This window comes from Cherax quadricarinatus, chromosome 54 (genome assembly GCF_038502225.1).
Source record: "Cherax quadricarinatus isolate ZL_2023a chromosome 54, ASM3850222v1, whole genome shotgun sequence".
In the NCBI taxonomy this organism is placed as follows: domain Eukaryota; kingdom Metazoa; phylum Arthropoda; class Malacostraca; order Decapoda; family Parastacidae; genus Cherax; species Cherax quadricarinatus.
Genome location: NC_091345.1, coordinates 13,592,496 through 13,611,403, shown reverse-complemented (window position 1 = coordinate 13,611,403; position 18,908 = coordinate 13,592,496). Strand labels below are relative to the sequence as shown.

Here is an 18,908-nt window from a genome sequence, read left to right as displayed (position 1 = left end):
CTAAAACATGCACATGTATGAAAGAAGCCAGATAACACAAACATATCTTATCTTTATTAATGTGAATATTTTATGCATAAAAACTCCATCTTTTTATTACCTGTTCATATCTGTTCTTTGGCAGAAGTAAACTGGTTTTCTTATCTTCCATATGGATGACAAATCCTTCAATACCAGGGACGGTGTAAGCATAATTACGGAAATCCTAAAATAAGTAAAGTATTATTATTATTAGTGGAAGTGTGCAATATTATATAATGCCAGTTAATATTTAGCAGGAAGTACATACAAAAATTTCAATGAAAAGAAACAAGGAACTTTTTATTTTACCAAGATCTTTTTTTTTTTTTTTTACAAAAATTCCAATCATAAAGCTGCTACAATAAAAGAATGCCATTTAATTGGCAAGATTAACACACACCACAAGAAGGTTCATGATAGTGTGGCCAATCTCACAAAAGACTGGTTTCCTGTTGCGTGCAGACACAAGAGGACATGGATAGTAGCGAAACTCTGCACCCATGCGCAGCATTAAACGAAGTGGAAAAACCTGCAAACAAGATTTCCTTTGTTATTTCTTCTTTTAGAAAAGAGAGAAATTTAGAAAACTCAGTAAACTGCAGCAAAATTTATTACAAAGTTAAGAATTATGAAAAAGTTTGAAAATGCTTCATATTAAAGCATGGGAAAAAGGCAGATGATAAAAAATCAAATATGTGTAAACAGCAAAGGAGGTGGTTGGAAACAGTGGAGATGTCCTATCTAAGGGCAATGTGTGATGTAAATATTATGCAGAGAATTTATAGTGTGGAAATTAGGAGGAGGTGTGGAGTTACTAAAAGTATTAGTCAGAGGGCTGAAGAGGGGTTGTTGAGGTGGTTTGGTCATTTGAAGAGAGTGGAGCAAAGTAGAATGACTTGAGAATGTATAAATCTGTAGGAAAAGGAAGGCAGGGTAGGGGTTATCTTCGAAAAGGTTGGAGGGAGGGGGCAAAGGAGATTTTGTGGGTAAGGGGCTTGGATTTTCAGCAAGCATGCATAAGTGTGCTAGAATGAATGGAGACGAATGGTTTTTGGGACCTGATGAGCTGTTGGAGTGTGAGCAAGGTAATATTTTGTGAAAGGATTCAGGGAAACCATTAGCTGGACTTGAGTCCTGGAAATGGGAAGTACAATGCCTGCACTTTAAAGGAGGGGTTTGGAATATTGGCAGTTTGGAGTGACTATCTAAACTGTCATATTTGGGCACCTCTGCAAAGACAGTGATTATGTATGAGTGATGGTGAAAGTGTTGACTGATAATTAAAGTTTTTTTTTTTCTTTTTGGGTTTTTCTTTCTTTTGGGTCACCCTGCCTTGGTGGGAAATGGCCGACATGTTAAAAAAAAAAAATGAGAAGTTTCCCTTGTAACTCTCAACATGGAGAAGTGGGCATAAACTTCCAATTATGTAAAAATGCACAGAAAGAAACACTTAGCACACTTTCATTTTTAACCCAAAATTTAGACAATATTTTGAAACAACCAGGACTTTCATCAGGTCACCACTGATAATGTCCTGAATCTCCAAACTGTGGATTAATAGTGAAGTGTTCCAGCCATGGTATCATGACACTTATTCTTCAATAGGAAGTCGATTCCTCAAACAGAGAAGTAGAATGTGAGTAGCACAATCATTGGAAATTTAAAGATCATGTATAACAAATTAATTGAAGACAGGACACCAAAAGCATAACTTACACTACTGTAACTATAACTGTTTTAAGTATTGGTAATTACAGTGGACTGTCAGTTAACACACAATTAAATGGCACAAGATCGTCTTAGCAAGACTGAGAATTTATAATGAGAAATAGAGCAAGGACGAAAAGGATTGGTACTGAGCACCATGAAGCATGTGAAAAGATTAATTTAAATGCAAAGCCATTGTGGAGCTTCCTGTGGATTTTTTCCCTCTACCCCACTGGGCCTATGGGCGAGCCATTTTATTTGCTTTGATTGAAGGCAATGTACCTCTTTCCTCTATCCACACTTCCACCTATTGCCTTCTAGGAGCTTCATAATTGAAGAGTTTTTCATTCAAGTTCAGGCCTATTTATCACCGTTTCATCTCTAGATATTAACTGTAGCACCCAGAAGGAACACAGTACTGGTGATGTTGAAGGTGTCAAGAAAATTAAGCAGTATCCAAGATAATAGAGGTTTCAGACATGCATTCGGACAATACACTTATGACTAACACTGCCCACTTCGTTGGTCTTGGGTAATTATACATTTATACCATCAGAAATAATGAGTCTAAAACAGGATATTGTGTAATGTCTGGTGCAGATAGTGGTGATATAAAACATGGGAACTAATACCAACAAAGTGATTTAAAAAGACACATGAGCAAATAATACTCATCTACTTCAGCCCAGCAGACCCACATGAACCCTCTTCATACACTTCCAAGTCAGCAAGCAACATCAATTACAATATAAGGTGAGACAAAAGTTATAATTTCTCAAGTTTTACAACTTTAAAAATGTTTGGTTTTATGGAGGTCAGTGGAATGTAACACAAGTTTCCCACAAGTCTTCAAATTAGCTAGCGTTAATCCCTTAGCTGTGGCAAGTGGGCAAAAAAAATTCCCGGTGGTGTGGCAAGTTTGAAAAAAAAAAAAAAAAAATTCTTACAGTTCGACAGATTTTGCTCAATTAAGTAAGACTAAAAGGAGTCAAATCTGATAAAAACTTACGATTTTATGGCATGCTGTAGTTAGTAAAAATAATCACTTATTGGCAACAGCTGTGTAAAGTGCCAGTAATGTTTACATTTTGCAATACGTATATTGATACCAAGATATGATAGTTTTTTGTTTTTTTAACTGCTTTTAATGTTTAACACTATATATAATAGTTTCTTATGATATTAGGTGTGTTTCAAGGTGTTTTAACACTTCAAACATGGGGAAATGCTTTCCTGACATTGCTTCACTTGGAAAATATGCTATACATATGGCATATACAGGATATAATTGGTTTTTATTATTATTTTTTTTTTTACTCTTTGGTCTTCTAAGGCTATGTACAGAGAATACTTAAAATATTTCAATTATTTTAGAGAATTGTACTTATCAAAACATGGAAATTATTCACACTGTTTGACTTGACTGTGTTATCCTGGGTTAAATACACTTAAGTGTGATTTATGGCTGAATTCCACTGTATCATAAAAGTGTAATAAATTTGGACTGAATAAGTCATATTTTCTAGGTAATAGGAAGGTAGACAGCAACCGACCAAGAAGGTACTACCATCCTGCCAAGTGAGTGTGAAACGAAAGCCTGTAATTGTTTTACATGATAGTAGGAATGCTGGTGCCCTTTTTTCTGTCTCATAAACATGCAAGATTTCAGGTACGTCTTGCTACTACTACTTACACTTAGGTCACACTACACATACATGTACAAGCATATATATACACACCCCTCTGGGTTTTCTTCCATTTTTTTTTTCTAGTTCTTGTTTATTTCCTCTTATCTCCATGGGGAAGTGGAACAGAATTCTTCCTCCGTATGCCATGCGTATTGTAAGATGCAACTAAAATACTGGGAGTAAGGGGCTAGTAACCCCTTCTCCTGTATAAATTACTAAAAAAAAAAGAGAAACTTTCATTTTTCTTTTAGGGCCACCCTGCCTCGGTGAGTTACGGCTGGTTTGTTGAAAAAAACAAAAAAAAAGTCATATTTGAGCTACTTGTGCACATTGTTTGCTGGAAGGGAAGCTGGTGGGGGAACAACAGCTCCTGGGTCCTTTGTTCACTTTTGCTAGTGAGACGTACTAGTACGGTGGACATACAGTCATCCCGAGTAGTTAACCAGAGTTGTGCTAAAGTCAAAAATATTTGGCAGGAAGCAGATTTATGGGTACAAAAAATTGTGTGTACTAGTATGTTGGACACAGTACCAGCACCTGTATACTAGTACACTGGACATAGTTAGAGGGTTAAACTAGATTACATGCCAATTTCCAAGAATGTAACCTGCACTCTAATCAAGTCTACCAAATAGGCTATAAAACCCACACAGCTACTTATTTTCTTTTCATACACACATGGTAATAATCCTTACTTTTTTTCAATGAACTGGCTGTATCCCACCGAGGCAGGGTGACCTAAAAAGAAAAACCAAAGTATTTCTTTTTAAATTTAGTAATTTATACAGGAGAAGGGGTTACTAGCCCCTTGCTCCCAGCAGTTCAGTCGCCTCTTACAACACGCATGGCTTAAGAGAAAAATTCTGTTCCACTTTCCAATTGACATAAAAGGAAATAAAGAAGAATAAGAACTATTAAGAAAATAGAAGAAAACCCAGGTGGGTGTGTAAATATGTGTGTGTCTATGCACGTGTAGTGTGACCTAAGTGTAAGTAGAAGTAGCAAGATATACCTATTATCCTGCATGTTTATCACACAAAAAAAAGACACCAGCAGTCCTACAGTCAAACCTCGGTTTTCGTATACCCTAGTTTTTATATGATTCGGTTTTCGACGACTTTTCTCGTCAAAATTTTGTCCTAGTTTTTGTACACCCACTCGGTTTTCATAGTTGAAAATTATCTGTACCGAACTCATCCACCTGCCCACGTGACTCAGCCACTAATTTCCCGGAATCAAGCGCCCACACAAAGCATCCCATGCGTTCGTGACTCTGCCTTTGTTTCTTGTTGAGTGAGCATCACCCCGTGTGTTCATCCAAAACATTTCAAAATAATCCATTGTTTTTTGTGCTTGTTTATTGAGTGCGACTGCTAAATAAGCCCCCATGGGGCCAAAGAAAGTTCCGAGTGCCAGCCCTTTGATAAAGAAAGCAAGAAACACGATAGAATTCAAGAAAGAACTCGTAGCAAAGTACGAAAGTGGCATACGTGTGGCCGATCTCATCAGGATGTACAGGAAGTCCACATCAACAATCAGTTCCATCCTGGCGAAGGAAAAAGAAATCAAGGAAGCTGATGTTGCCTTATAGATAAAGCTTGGCAGGGGAGTGACTTCCAGGATAATGAACTCCGCTTGGAGAAAATTGTGGCTAGAATGTGTCCTAGAGAAGGATTTTGAAGGTCTTGAGACTGACCCTAATGACCCTATGCCTGTTGTGGAATCTACTGTGTCTTTGGGAAAGTCCATGGGTTTGGATGTGAGTGACCAGGATGTGGAAGAGTTGGTGGATGACAACAGGGAAGAGCTAACCAATGAAGAGCTGCAAGACCTTCAACTGGAACAGCAACAGATCGCAGCTGAGGAAACTGCTTCAGAGGAGGAAGAGAGAGGGGAGAATGTGCCTTTTTCAGTGATTAAGGACATGTGTGGAAAGTGGAATGAGTTGCAAAGTTTTGTGGAGAAATATCACCCTAATGAAGCTGTTGCAATCCGTGTCTGCAACACGTTCAATGACAATTCCTTGTCCTATTTTAGGCAAATCTTAAAGAGACGCCAGAAACAAACCTCTCTGAACAGATTTTTTGTGCGACGGGGGTCCAGTGACTCTCAAGCTGGTCCTAGTGCCAGTAAAAGACAAAGGAAAGTAACCCTGGATAGGGCCTTGATAACTGAATTCCTTATGGATGGGGATTCCCCTGCCAAACAATAACCTCTCCTCCCCCCCGTCCCCTCTCCCCTCCTCGCCATCTTCCAAATGCCAACAAGAGTCTTCAATAAAGGTAAATGTTAAATGTTCATTTATCCATTTCATTAGTCATTTATATTTATTTCATTGTTTTCTGTATGTAAAACTACAGTTATCTATAAAATGTATTTTTTGTTAATATTTTTGGGAGGGGTGTTAATGTTGCAGTTTAAAAACTGTAGTGTAAAGCACCCTTCTGGTAAGACAGTGATGGAGTGAATGATGGTGAAAGTTTTTCTTTTTCGGGCCACCCTGCCTTGGTGGGAATTGGCCAGTGTGATAATAAAAAAAAAATATAAAAATTTTGGGTGTCTGGAATGGATTAATTGAATTTACATTATTTCTAATGGGAAATATTGCTTCAGTTTTTGTGTAATTCGGTTTTTGTCAGACTTTTTTGAACGGATTAATCAGGAAAACTGTACCATCATGTAAAACAATTATAGTCAGCAAGTAATGTTTACTAAATAAATTTTACCTTTACATTCCACTCGAAAGACGTGTCCCAATTTTAACTTTTTTTTTTCATCACTACCCAAGGAAACAGAAATGAGAAGGAACACACCTTTGCCCATGGTGTCTCCCACTTCTGAATAAGGACGGCAAAAATATAAGGTGAGGGGGGCAACACCAAATTGCGCAGGCACTGGAACGTGGGTCGGATATACAAGAAGCCACCGTGCTCCCGAGACCCCAGAAATCCTTCTGGTTCGGTAAAAATTGTGTGGCCTAATTCTGACACAAGGTTTCCTGAAAGAGATAACAGTTCTTTTAATTTTCTTGTTAAATGAAGAATACATTGTGAAAAACATTGCAATGTAGGCAGTTGCTTAAATTTGAGAAATTTGAGGAGCACAGTAATAACTAAACTATTCATAAATAACAAAAAGGCACAATACCGTGACTGGAATGATACACAAATAACCCGCACATAAAAGAGAGAAGCTTACGGCGACGTTTCGGTCCGACTTGGACCATTGACAAAGTCACACTAACAGAGGTGGAGCAGAACGGCTATATATAGGCAGGAAGAGGTGGAGGTGGTGGTGGTCGTAGTAGTAGTAGTAGTAGTAGTAGTAGTAGTAGTAGTAGTAGTAGTAGTAGTAGTAGTAGTAGTAGTAGTAGTAGTAGTAGTAGTAGTAGTAGTAGTAGTAGTAGTAGTAGTAGTAGTAGTAGTAGTAGTAGTAGTAGTAGTAGTAGTAGTAGTAGTAGTAGTAGTAGTAGTAGTAGTAGTAGTAGTAGTAGTAGTAGTAGTAGTAGTAGTAGTAGTAGTAGTAGTAGTAGTAGTAGTAGTAGTAGTAGTAGTAGTAGTAGTAGTAGTAGTAGTAGTAGTAGTAGTAGTAGTAGTAGTAGTAGTAGTAGTAGTAGTAGTAGTAGTAGTAGTAGTAGTAGTAGTAGTAGTAGTAGTAGTAGTAGTAGTAGTAGTAGTAGTAGTAGTAGTAGTAGTAGTAGTAGTAGTAGTAGTAGTAGTAGTAGTAGTAGTAGTAGTAGTAGTAGTAGTAGTACAAGAATTGTATATAATACCGAGAAGATGAAATTAAGACACATGCACAACACCCGGGCATCCCCATTGTAGACGCTTCGCCATCCAGCCAGCCACTGGATGGCGAAACGTCCACAACAAAGACAACCAGACGCCGCACATTCATGAACCGTCGTCGTAAGCTTCTCTCTTTTATGTGCGGGTTATTTGTGTAAACTATTCATGAAACTATGTAAGAAAACAAGCTTCAGTAGTAGGAAACAAAAGGACTAGAACTATTATATCACTGTTAACACAACTGCTGCATTTGTAAATGACTTGTCAATTCAATGGGCCCGTTAGTCATAGGATCCTTGAATGGGGAGGAGAAAGTGAAATGAGCTGTCTACATAGTACTTTGACTTGTGGAATGTTTTGCCTGAATTATGCTGTAATCAATGGCTCACTATGATTTGTATGTTTGAGTAATACTAAAGAAAAAAGAAACCTGTTTTATACAGGATCCACTAAGTATAAATTGTCCTACTTTTTTAACACTGGCTGTCTCCCACAGAGGTAGAGTGACCTGACCAAAAAGAAAACACTTTCATCATCACACATTCAATCACTGTCTTACCAGAAGTGCATGCTGACATCACATTTCAAATGACCCTTCAAACCAGAACTCTCTCACACCTTCAGAGTGTAGGCACTGTACTTTCTACCTCCAGGACTCAAGTCCAACTAAGTGGTTTCCCTGAATCCCTTAATAAATGTTACCCTGCTCACACTCCAACAGATATCAAATCATAAAAACTACTTGCCTCCATTCGCTCCTATTTAACAGGCTCACATAAACCTGTTGCATGTCCAAGCCCCTAGTACTCAAAATCTCCTTTACCCCCTCCCCCCAACCTTTCCCAGGACAACCCCTACCTTTCCATCCCAGATTTATAAGCCCTCATAATTATCCTATTTTTCTTCCGTCCTCTCTAACATCCAAACAACGTCAACAACCCCTCCTCAGCCCTATGAATAATACTTTTGCTAACTCCACACCTCCTAATCTCCAAACTCTGCATAATATTCACACCACACAATTCCCTCAAACATGACATCTCCACTGCCTCCAGCCTCCTCATGCTGCAACATACAAAACCCATGTCTCACACCCATACAACAACATTAGTACCACTATTCTCTGGCACATTTTCCCTTTTGCCTTCATGGATAAAGTTCTTTGTCTCCACAAATGTCTCAATGAACCACCCATCTTCTTTCTCCTTTATCTCTCACAGAACCATCTGCTGAAAAGTCCACTCACACATATCTGAACACATTTACTTCCTCCATACTCCCTCCCTCCAATCTAATATCCAATCTCCTTCCTTAGCTCTAATTCTCTCAGACACACTTGATCTAATCCCATTTACACCTCCCCACTGAAATTCTCCTACCCCCATTAGCTTTGTTTCACTTAGAGCTGGACATATGGCGTCTTTTCATTCAAAACATTCATAATCAATTATTTCGTCATATCCATACTACACCCATACACATTTAAACACCCCACCTTGAAAATTTTCTCCACTGCCCTTTTAATAATTTATACAGGAGAAGGGGTTACCAGCTCCTTACTCCTGGCATTTTAGTCACTTTTTACTACACACAGCTTACAGTGGAAGAAATCTCATCCACTTCCATATAGAGATGAAAGAAAACACTACAAGAACAAGAACTATTAAGAGAAATTATAAGAAAACTCAAATGAGTGTGTATATACACACATACAACTGCACATGTAGTATAAGTGGCAAGATGTACCTGTCATTAAATAACAAAAAGACACAATACCATAACTGGAATAATACACAAATAACCCACACATAGGAGAGAGAAACTTACAACATCGTTTCGGCCCGACTTGTACCATTTACAAAGTCACACTGACTTTGTAAATGGTCCAAGTCGGACCAAAACGTCGTTACAAGCTCCTCTCTCCTATGTGCGGATTATTTGTGTATTGTACCTGTCATTTTACGTGTTTATGAGACAAAGAAAAAACACTGGCAATCCTGCCACTGTGTAAATCAAATACGTTTCCATTTCAGAGTCATTTGGCAGACAATAGTACTTCCCCGGATGGTTGCTGTCTACCAACCTACTACCTTGAAAAAAAAAAGATTCCTGACAAATGAGCTTGATCTGATGTAACTGGTCAACAATACCAGCTGTCCAACCTCACTGTCATGCTCAAAACCTTCCTATCTTACTGTACAGTATATCTATTAATACAGTCTAACATAAGGAAAAATTAAGAATAATAATAATAGTGTGAGACACCCAACATAAGAAAAAAAGAATAATATTTATTCACAAGTATACACTACACTATATTTGGTAATATTTTTGGAAAAAGATTGTTGCTGGATTAGCCCACACACTATGTGCAAAATAACTTTGGAATGAAAAAATTATATAACCAAGCACATTATTCCTGGACTAGCATTTAACACACAGCACACTAATTTTTACACAAAAGAAACTATGTTGTATTACATAACAATTATACAAGTTCTTTTTACACGTAAAAAATTGACTTGAACACAGTATACTTGGCAAATTTAATGTGTGCAACAAAAATAACCAACTCTGTTCTTTGCTCTTATTATGTTCACAGTTCTTCCTCCTCTTATCCTCATATCAATTTGCTATGGAAATCATCAGCCTTTCCATAAAATCCTTTTCTCTCAATAAAAACACATGGAAAATGCCTCACCAGGGTGTTAACCCCATTGATGATCTGCTGTACATTTAATTTTAAGAAAATATGTAAATAAAAATGTAGACTTTAACCAAAAAAAATATGGACCTTGATTAGCTTGCTGATAAACGGTGTGGAAGAAGGCAAATATGTCTCTGGGAGGGTGGGTTTCACCAGGCGATACCTCCAGGAGGACCACCATCTCCTCCTGGCCCACTGTACACAAGCCACGGGTTGCCACATTCCACACTTCCACGCCCACACAACACTCCACTGAATTAAAAAGAAATTTGTATAAAGACACAGTAAAATTGGGACCAAGATGATATACAACCCTAACAGAGAGCACAAAGGAACCCACATGCAGAAAATCAACCAAATGATAAGCTCTGGATATTTCGGCCTACCACTTCTGTTGGAGATAACTTCAGACAGATCAGAATCCAGAGTACTTAACCTCCAATTTCTTATGGCTTACTTGCTCCATATAAACCATGAAGTAGCAGCAAGAGAAGAGGTAGAATGAAAAAACTGAGAAAATGCAATGAGAATAATGCATAGGGGTAATTTTATGTCAAATGGACCAGGGGTTCACACCTGACCCTATCCAATTTCAATAAAATTTTACATGAAGGATGGAATATATGGCTGGAATATGGGGAAAGTTTTAGTTCATGATATGCAACAGTAGTAATGCTATGGGCCTCAGAGTAGAGGCCTGTGAAAATTTCACTAACCCTCAGCACAATCACCAATGTTCAGGTTACTGCTATGGCAGATCAAGAAGAGTAAAATTTGTGTAAGTATACATGCCTATACAACTTTTGGAGTTGATTTCAAATATCGCAGTCCTAAAACTTACATTTTTTTATTTTTTTCTTCACAGTATGAAGCCACACTAGGAAAACAAATCTGTCAAGAAAAATTGAATCTTGAATTCAGCTACCTATATCTATACAGGAAAACATTATTAAAGTATGACATTACTGTAGCCAGCTACCCAAGTGGACATAATAACAATCCTAAAATATCAGACTCCAAACGTTTTTAGTTCCTATGGTAATTGTACCTAAATATGCCCTCACAGATCTCATGGTGAATTTTAGGCCATTTTTGAACACCAATAGCAAAAAAGAAGCACAACCAATTTTCTATCAATTGAATACAAGAAACTGCCCATTCAACTCTTTCAACTACTTAATAAAGTTATCAGAAATTGGAAATTTGGCTAATTTCATACAAGATTCAAGAAATGTCAATTTCAAAATAGGGTCCAAAATAAACAATGCAGAAATTCCTGGCACTAAAAATAACATTTAATCTGTTCATTGGTTACGTACGTGGGCCTCCAATATTGTACATGAATTCCATTTAGAATTTTTAATTACACAAAAAAATAGAAAAGCATATTAGACTGGACAGATGGTCACGCATTTGTGTACTCTGGAATATCAGCAAAAATTGGACATTTCTGCTAATTTGAGCTCAATTTCAAGCTTCTTTCAGTCTTGAAACCAATCAAAATCATCTCTATTTCTGTAATATATCTTCCATTCTATCAAATAAGACCAAGAAACCAAGAACACAACCATAAAAACCATATGACAATACACCACAAAGTCGCCATTTTAAACCAAAAACACAATCACAGTTTTTTCCCATTATGCAATGAATGTTGCAGGATTTTTTATGTATAGTGCACACTTACTGCATAGGCCTATTCTCTCATCTCTAGGCTTAAATTTACCACTTAAAGCTTATTTGAACGAGCTGAGCACATGGCACAGAACTATGGGACCGACCCTGGCTTTAAAGCCATAGCACTAGGGGACCAACACTTAAAGGGTTAATATGGCATGGCATTAGTGAATCCCTGGGGTTTGCCATGCTGTTTGCTCTAGCTGGTGCTCAACTGAACTGGTGCTCTCAAAAGGTACTGAATGATCCCAGATCATTCCGTGTTAGGAACCCATTCTATACCGCCTAGGCCTATCAGGCCTCTGGTGCCATATCTGAAGGCAGGAAAAATAGTGCACTGATCAACATCATGAGTGTTAGCAGTAAAACATGGAACAACGTTTGGACAGTTAATGAGTTAAAACACTTGAAATTTTGGAAAGTTTCCAGACGTAATCAATAGAAGGGGAGCTCACGGAGGATGTAAACAGAGCAGTGCACGGACACCGTAATAGCAAATCAGGGAGCCGTATAAACAAATTTTTGGTTGTAATTTGAAATGTCCGTATTAGCAAATCACCATAAAGTGAAGCATCATAAAGTGGGGCCCTCCCGTAGTATTCTTTTGTAACATAATAACGTAGTGCTTACATTTAACCATTTTGACTAGGACGGTGAGGTTCTTATGAACAGCAAAGACAACCGGCGGCCCATCTCCTCTCATCTGTTGCTCCAGCTTGCTGCTGTCTGGGTTGTCCTCAAACACATACTCTGCAAAGCAACAAAACTTATTAATGGCCAGTATCTCTATTGCACTAAACTCAATACTATATTAAAGACCGAGTACTACACATTTTTAGCCAATATAAAAAACATAGCTCTTTAAGATTTGTAATATTCACTTATAGTAAGAGCTCTGAAGAAATTCTATGAATAAACTAACAATCAACCAGTAATTATGAGAAGCATAATTTTTTAATATTCCTCTATTAGAAAATTTTTGTTTACTTCTTTGCTTATACAGTCAACCTTTTCTTAGACTTATTAAAATTGTTTCTTTTTTTTAGTAGGATTCCAGCCATCTTCCACTGAGGTAGGGTAACCCAGCAAAGAAAAAAAACACTGTCACTCGTTCAAAAACTGTCTTGCCATAAGTTCACCGACATTACAGTTCATATGACCCTCCAACCACATCCCCACCCCTCCTTCAGAGTGCAGGCACTATACTTCCACCTCCAGGAATCTAGGCTGGCTAACTGGTTTCCCTATATCCTTTCATGTTAACTCACTCGCACTCCAACAGCACATTAGATCATAAAAACCACTTGCCTCCACTCACTCCTATCTATCACACTCACACAAACCTTTTGGATGTCCAAGCCCCTAGCACTCAAAGCCTTTACCCCATCTCTCCAACTCTCTACCCCTCCTTCCCAGATTTATACCCCTTCCTAGTCAACCTATTTGTCTCCATCCTCTCTAACCACCACCTCAATTAATTTCCTATGCACCTTTTACATACCTGTGTCACATTCATCAGACCACAATAAGTTATCACTCTTATTATGTCCATATCTTAGACACCTCATCCCACTTTATGGCCGAACCTAACAGAAAAAACATCAAGTTTCTACACACGACATGTTACATCTACAATACATACAATACTCCTTATTTACAACCATCTCAATATTGCCACACATCTTCCTAAAAGAGCTTACTGACACTTCCTGTAATTACCTGTTTACAGATCTATGATTTTCCTATGGTGTCCTACCTTCTTAAATTTATTTATACTTTCTTTTCCAGTTGTTTTAACAATATCTACCACTATGCAGAACAAGCCACATGGGGATGGAAATCTTAAGCTCAAGATCTTTTGCACTCTTGTGCATCATCAGGAGCTCTGCAATGTTGCAAGACAGCAACAGATAAAAAGGGAAACCCTCTGAGGTAAGGAAGAACGTATCAGTGGTAACCATGACACGGGTTACCACTGATACATTTTGCCTTGCCTCAGAGAATTTCCCCTCCTATCTGTTGCTGTCTTGCAATATTACATAGCTCCTGACAAAGCAAAAAGTGTGTGAAAAATCTAGAGCTTAAGATTTCCATTCCCATGTGGCTTGTTCTGCATTGTTAAGATTGCCTGTTTGCAACTATATTGCATCTACCACTATATTTAAAAACAAAATATTTTATTTGTTTTTCTTCATTTTTTTTAAATTGTGACTTATTGTTTTATCTGTTGCTGATTCCAAAAATATATTTCATGTTTTCCATATCCTTTTATAAATTACTGTGTGGTAATCATATCTAATCACTGCCTCCTATTTTCCAACAAGGCCTACAATTGAGATCCTCTTCAGAAATCTGATAAAGAGGGCCTCAGATGTAGGTCAAAATATACAATACAGTACTAATCTTATATTCCATTTTAGTGTTCCTATGTAGGTTCAATTATACCACTCACCAGTTTTCTCTTCCATTTTTTGTCATCTAATATCCCTATAGGGCCATTTTCAAATCTTTCATTGTTCTTAAAAGGTCTACATTTTAATCCCAAGAAAATTTTTGTTACACTTCAGGGCTTTTCCTATGGCCTGCATTTCTTCAAAGTGCATGGTAAAAGAATTGAAGTGTGTGCTGTGACTAGGAAAATCTTCAATACATATAACATGCAGCACAAAACAGACACAGTTCTCATTCTCACAGAGATATTGTAATGCATAATTCTCCTCCCCAAATAAATAAAATCATATTTTATGGAACAATATTTTAAAGCACATTCATAAACATTGCTAAATATACTTATTAAACAGCAGGTGTGTTGCATTTTTTATTTTGAATATTTGAAGCAGTGTGAGGTGGTGAAAGCAAGTATTGCCCATCAACCATTGTAACCATTAACACGACTCTGAACTGTCTTCAATGAGCATACAGATGCTAGCAAACACTGCTGGAAATTTCTTCCTCATCCATTTCCATACATATTTGTAGATATGCCTCAAAATGTGATAATAGCAATTACCACACCATATGCTAGTTATAGACAGATGGCATAAAGAGAGAGAGAAAGAAAGAGAAAAAGCAACTCATGTAACACATGGCCAAACACACATGGGCTGAGGTATAGTGAAGAAAATGAATGGAAATTTGGGAATGCAGGACAAAATGCATACAAGAAGTGACTTTCTATGTAAGATTCATCAGTAAAAGAGTCTAATGACTGCAAGAGAACATAATCACTGATAGAATCCAACTGTATTATGGAGTTCAAGTTTTTGTATACAAATACAAGGAAAAAAACAGGGAAACCAACTGTATCCTCTGATATTCTACTGTAGAACAGATATAATTTACTAATTAAAAAGCAGAGAGGGTAAAACGGGGTAGTGGCTATGGGCTCGAGAACAGTAAAATTGACACGAGGGGTTAGAGGCATTGTACTGTAACAGCAATAAGAGATTTGTGTGTAGTGCAGTTTTGTATGTTGTGAGTAGTGTGTGTTAGTTGGCAGTGCAGATTGTAAAACATTAATAGCAGGAGTGACAGTTCCATGGAGGCTGGGATGCTGGTGTTAAAGTATGCAGTAATTATAATCATGTGGCTTGAGCTTCAATTTAGATGAGGGTCCAGTTGAGATTTCTCGTTTGAGGTGGGGCTTATCAAAGTTGGTTTCTGGTTATCTCCCTTTGAGATATCTCACCATGACTTTCTCTCTCTACAGGCAGGGAAGTGGAAGGAATGTAATGTAAGAGCCATATGAGGAAAGTAGACAGGACAGAGATATTGGTGGCCACCAAAGGAAAGAAGGGTTGTGAAAGACTAACTGGCTATAGGGATGGAAGAGCCTGTAAAGGTAGAAATGACTGGCTAGTGTCCGGGAAGCCTTGGGAAAAAGTGAGAGGGCTCGTGAATGTCTGCATAGATGCAGAACTAGAAGTTTTAGGTGGTTGGTCAGAGAATGTAGTTTGAGGAGAGGGATGTGTTGTTGTGAGGTCTCAAAGCATGAACATTCTGGGGTTGTGGTTAATGTGTTGAAGGGACTGGTGAAAAAGAACACTGTGTAGGCTTAGGAGGGAAGGCAGTGAAAAGATGGTATGGGTAGCAACATGAGTGTTGAAAGAAACAAATTAGTTGGATGCAAGAGTAAGTGTATAGGGAACACTACTGGGTGTGTCAGGCAACTCTGGAATTGGAGGTACATTATTATTATTATAATCAAAAAGAAGCGCTAAGCCACAAGGGCTATACAGCGCTGCAGGTTAGGGAAGGAAGCGAGGGTATTGGATGGCAGAAGGGAGGAGGGATGATCAGTAGGTTACAGAAAACAGCGGGACAGGGGATAGTACGGGGGTAAGGGGTAGCAAGAGATTGAAGTAGAAAGGGCTGAAGGTATCAGAATTTGTGAAGTAAGTCAGTTGTTGTCAAAAAGTCAATGAGAGAGTCTGGATGAAAGGTTGGTCCATCAGCGAGAAGGGAAGGTAAAGAGAGAGCAGCAGAGCGAAGACGACGACGGAGGTAAATTCTGCGTGCTCGTTGATAAAGTGGGCAGTCCAACAGAATGTGGCTGACTGATAATGGAACTTGGCAATTCTCACAGAGAGGAGCAGGGCGCCTCTCCATGAGATATCCATGAGTAAGACGAGTATGGCCAATGCGAAGACGGGAGAGAGTAGTCTCCCAACCTCGACACTGGTGATAAGAAGACGGCCAGTAACCTATACTCGGTTTAATAGATTGAAGTTTGTTGCCGAGCATAGTAGACCAACGCTGTTGCCAACGGGTGTGAAGTTGGGAAGATATTGCAGCAAAATAGTCCGTAAATGGAATACCTCTACATGAAACTGGTAGGTCATGTACTGCTGACCGCGCAGCACGTGTCTGCCTGTTCATTGCCCTGTACGTCAACATGACCAGAGACCCAACAAAAAACAATATCTTTATGCTTGGTAAAGATGCGGCGTAGCCAAAGTTGGATACGGAGGACTAAGGGGTGAGGTGTATCAAATTTCTGTATAGCCTGTAAAGCACTAAGGGAGTCTGAGACAACCACAAATGATGACACAGGCATAGATGCAATACGGATAAGTGCTGTAAGGATGGCATACAATTCAGCAGTATAAATACTAGCCGAAGACAGTAAATGCCCTTGTACGACGCTGTCCGGAAACACTGCTGCGAATCCTACGCCGTCAGAAGACTTAGAGCCATCTGTGTACACAGCAATGGCATGAGAATGAGAGTGAAAGTGGTCAAGAAAATGAGAGCGGGAAGCGACCGTAGACAGTTGGGCTTTCGAGCAAGGGAGAGAGAAAGAACAGACTCGAACAGCTGGAACTTCCCAGGGGGGTAGGGAAAAGTGAGATGCTACATGTACATAGAAAGGTGATAATTGAAGAGAAGACAAGAGCGAATGAAGGCAAAGAGAGAAGGGACGGAGTAAACAGGGGCGGCGAACAAATAAAGAATGTCTAATAAACTCTCTCCAGATATCAGTGACCATTCTATAAATGGAAGGATTGCGGAGATCATGAGAGCGTACATAGTAGCGAAGGCAATGGGCATCACGGCAATCGGATAAGGATGGAACGTTCGCTTCTGCATAGAGGCTCTCGACAGGGGAAGAGCGAAAAGCACCAAGGCATAAACGTAATCCTTGGTGATGAATGGGGTTAAGGCTAGAGAGAGTAGCAGGAGATGCCGCTGAATAGATCTGGTCACCATAATCAAGTTTCGATAAGATAAGGGTGGAATGTAGGCGAAGGAGGGTTCGACGATCAGCTCCCCATGAAAGATGAGCAAGGGTTTTAAGGAGGTTCAGCCGGCTGTGGCAAGTTGCCTTCAGAGAGGTAATGTGAGGTTTCCAGGATAACCTACGATCAAAGAGGAGGCCCAGAAACTTGACTATCACGTTCAGGGATACGGGAGCCATAGAGGTACAAAGGATGAACGGAGATGACAGAGCGTCTAGTGAAAGTAATTTGGTGGGTTTTAGTGTTGGAAAATTTAAACCCACGTGTGGTGGCCCAATTGGAAACACGGTCGACTGCATGCTGGAGAGAAACTGTAATAAGGTGACAGTCAGCGCCTGCACAGGCAATAGCGAAGTCATCAACATAGAGTGATGACCAAATATTTGATGGAAGACTAGAGGCCAAATCATTAATAGCAAGAAAAAGTGTTGTGCTCAGAACACATCCCTGGGGGACACCTTCAGCTTGGATAAAGTCCGGGGAGAGCACATTATTAACCCGAACACGGAAATACCTGTCAGTTAAAAAGTTCTTAAGGAAGGATGGTAGATTTCCTCAGAGGCCTAAGGAGTGGGGTTGGGCCAAAATATTATACCTCCAAGTTGTGTCATATGCCTTCTCAAGGTCAAAAAATATGGCAATAACTGAGTGGTTATTCGCAAAGGCATTACGAACATACTTATCCAAGCATAGTAAGGGGTCTATGGTAGAACGTCCCTTACGAAAGCCATATTGACGAGTGGAGAGACTGTTGTGTGTCTCTAAATACCACACTAAACGTCTATTTACTAGGCGTTCCATCACTTTGCAAACTGCACTGGTAAGAGCAATGGGACGATAGTGGGAGGTTTCATGTCCCGAAGTGCCTGGTTTGCGGAAAGGGAAAACAATGGTGGATTTCCACAGCTATGGAAGAACTCCTTGTGACCAAATAAGATTGTAAAGGCGTAATAGGACTGCAAGGGCTGACTGATGTAAATGTTGTAGCATACGAATATGAACATCGTCGGGCCCAGCTGCCGATGATCGGCAAGCTGAGAGTGTTGCCTCCAGTTCTTGAAGTGTAAAAGGCACATTATACTGTTCTTCTCTGAGAGAAGAAAAGTCCAAGGGTGCTAACTCTCTGGCAGACTTTGAGGAAAGAAATGAGGGGCATAGATGGAGTCCCTGAGAAATACGGACCAGATTGGCAATTTCATTGGCAACATCTAGTGGGTTTGCTATATCAACACCGGCAACCCGCAGAACAGGAGCCGGGTCAGGAGAATATTTACCACTCAGTTTTCGTACTTTTTTCCAGACTGCACTCATAGAGGAAGCAGAGGTGATGGTGGAGACATAATCTCGCCAGCAAGTGCGTTTAGCGTCACAGATGACATGGCGAGCGATCGCACGCTTCTGCTTAAATTCAAGAAGTCTCTCTGTGGTTCTGTTGTACCGGTACCTGCCCCAGGCAGCGCGTTTCAAACGTACTGCACGAGCACAAGCAGAAGACCACCAAGGCACGCATTTCTGAGAATGCCTGCCCGAAGTTTGGGGTATAGAATGAGAAGCTGCGGTTAAAACGGAGGACGAGAAGAGG

General features: G+C 39.3%; 1 protein-coding gene across 9 annotated transcripts in view; it reads right to left on the bottom strand.

Moving 5' to 3' along the window:
* The window catches only part of Sara (Smad anchor for receptor activation), a 129,519-nt gene that overhangs the window by 43,814 nt on the left and 66,797 nt on the right, over positions 1 to 18,908 (bottom strand). For all 9 annotated transcript variants that reach the window (XM_070096645.1, XM_070096644.1, XM_070096643.1 and 6 more), the window contains 5 exons: positions 12,219 to 12,338; positions 9,999 to 10,163; positions 6,230 to 6,414; positions 422 to 550; positions 101 to 205 (listed from right to left, as the gene is read on the bottom strand). In XM_070096645.1, the coding sequence (XP_069952746.1) occupies positions 101 to 205; positions 422 to 550; positions 6,230 to 6,414; positions 9,999 to 10,163; positions 12,219 to 12,338 (704 nt within the window). The remainder of the gene's footprint in view (positions 1 to 100; positions 206 to 421; positions 551 to 6,229; positions 6,415 to 9,998; positions 10,164 to 12,218; positions 12,339 to 18,908) is intronic.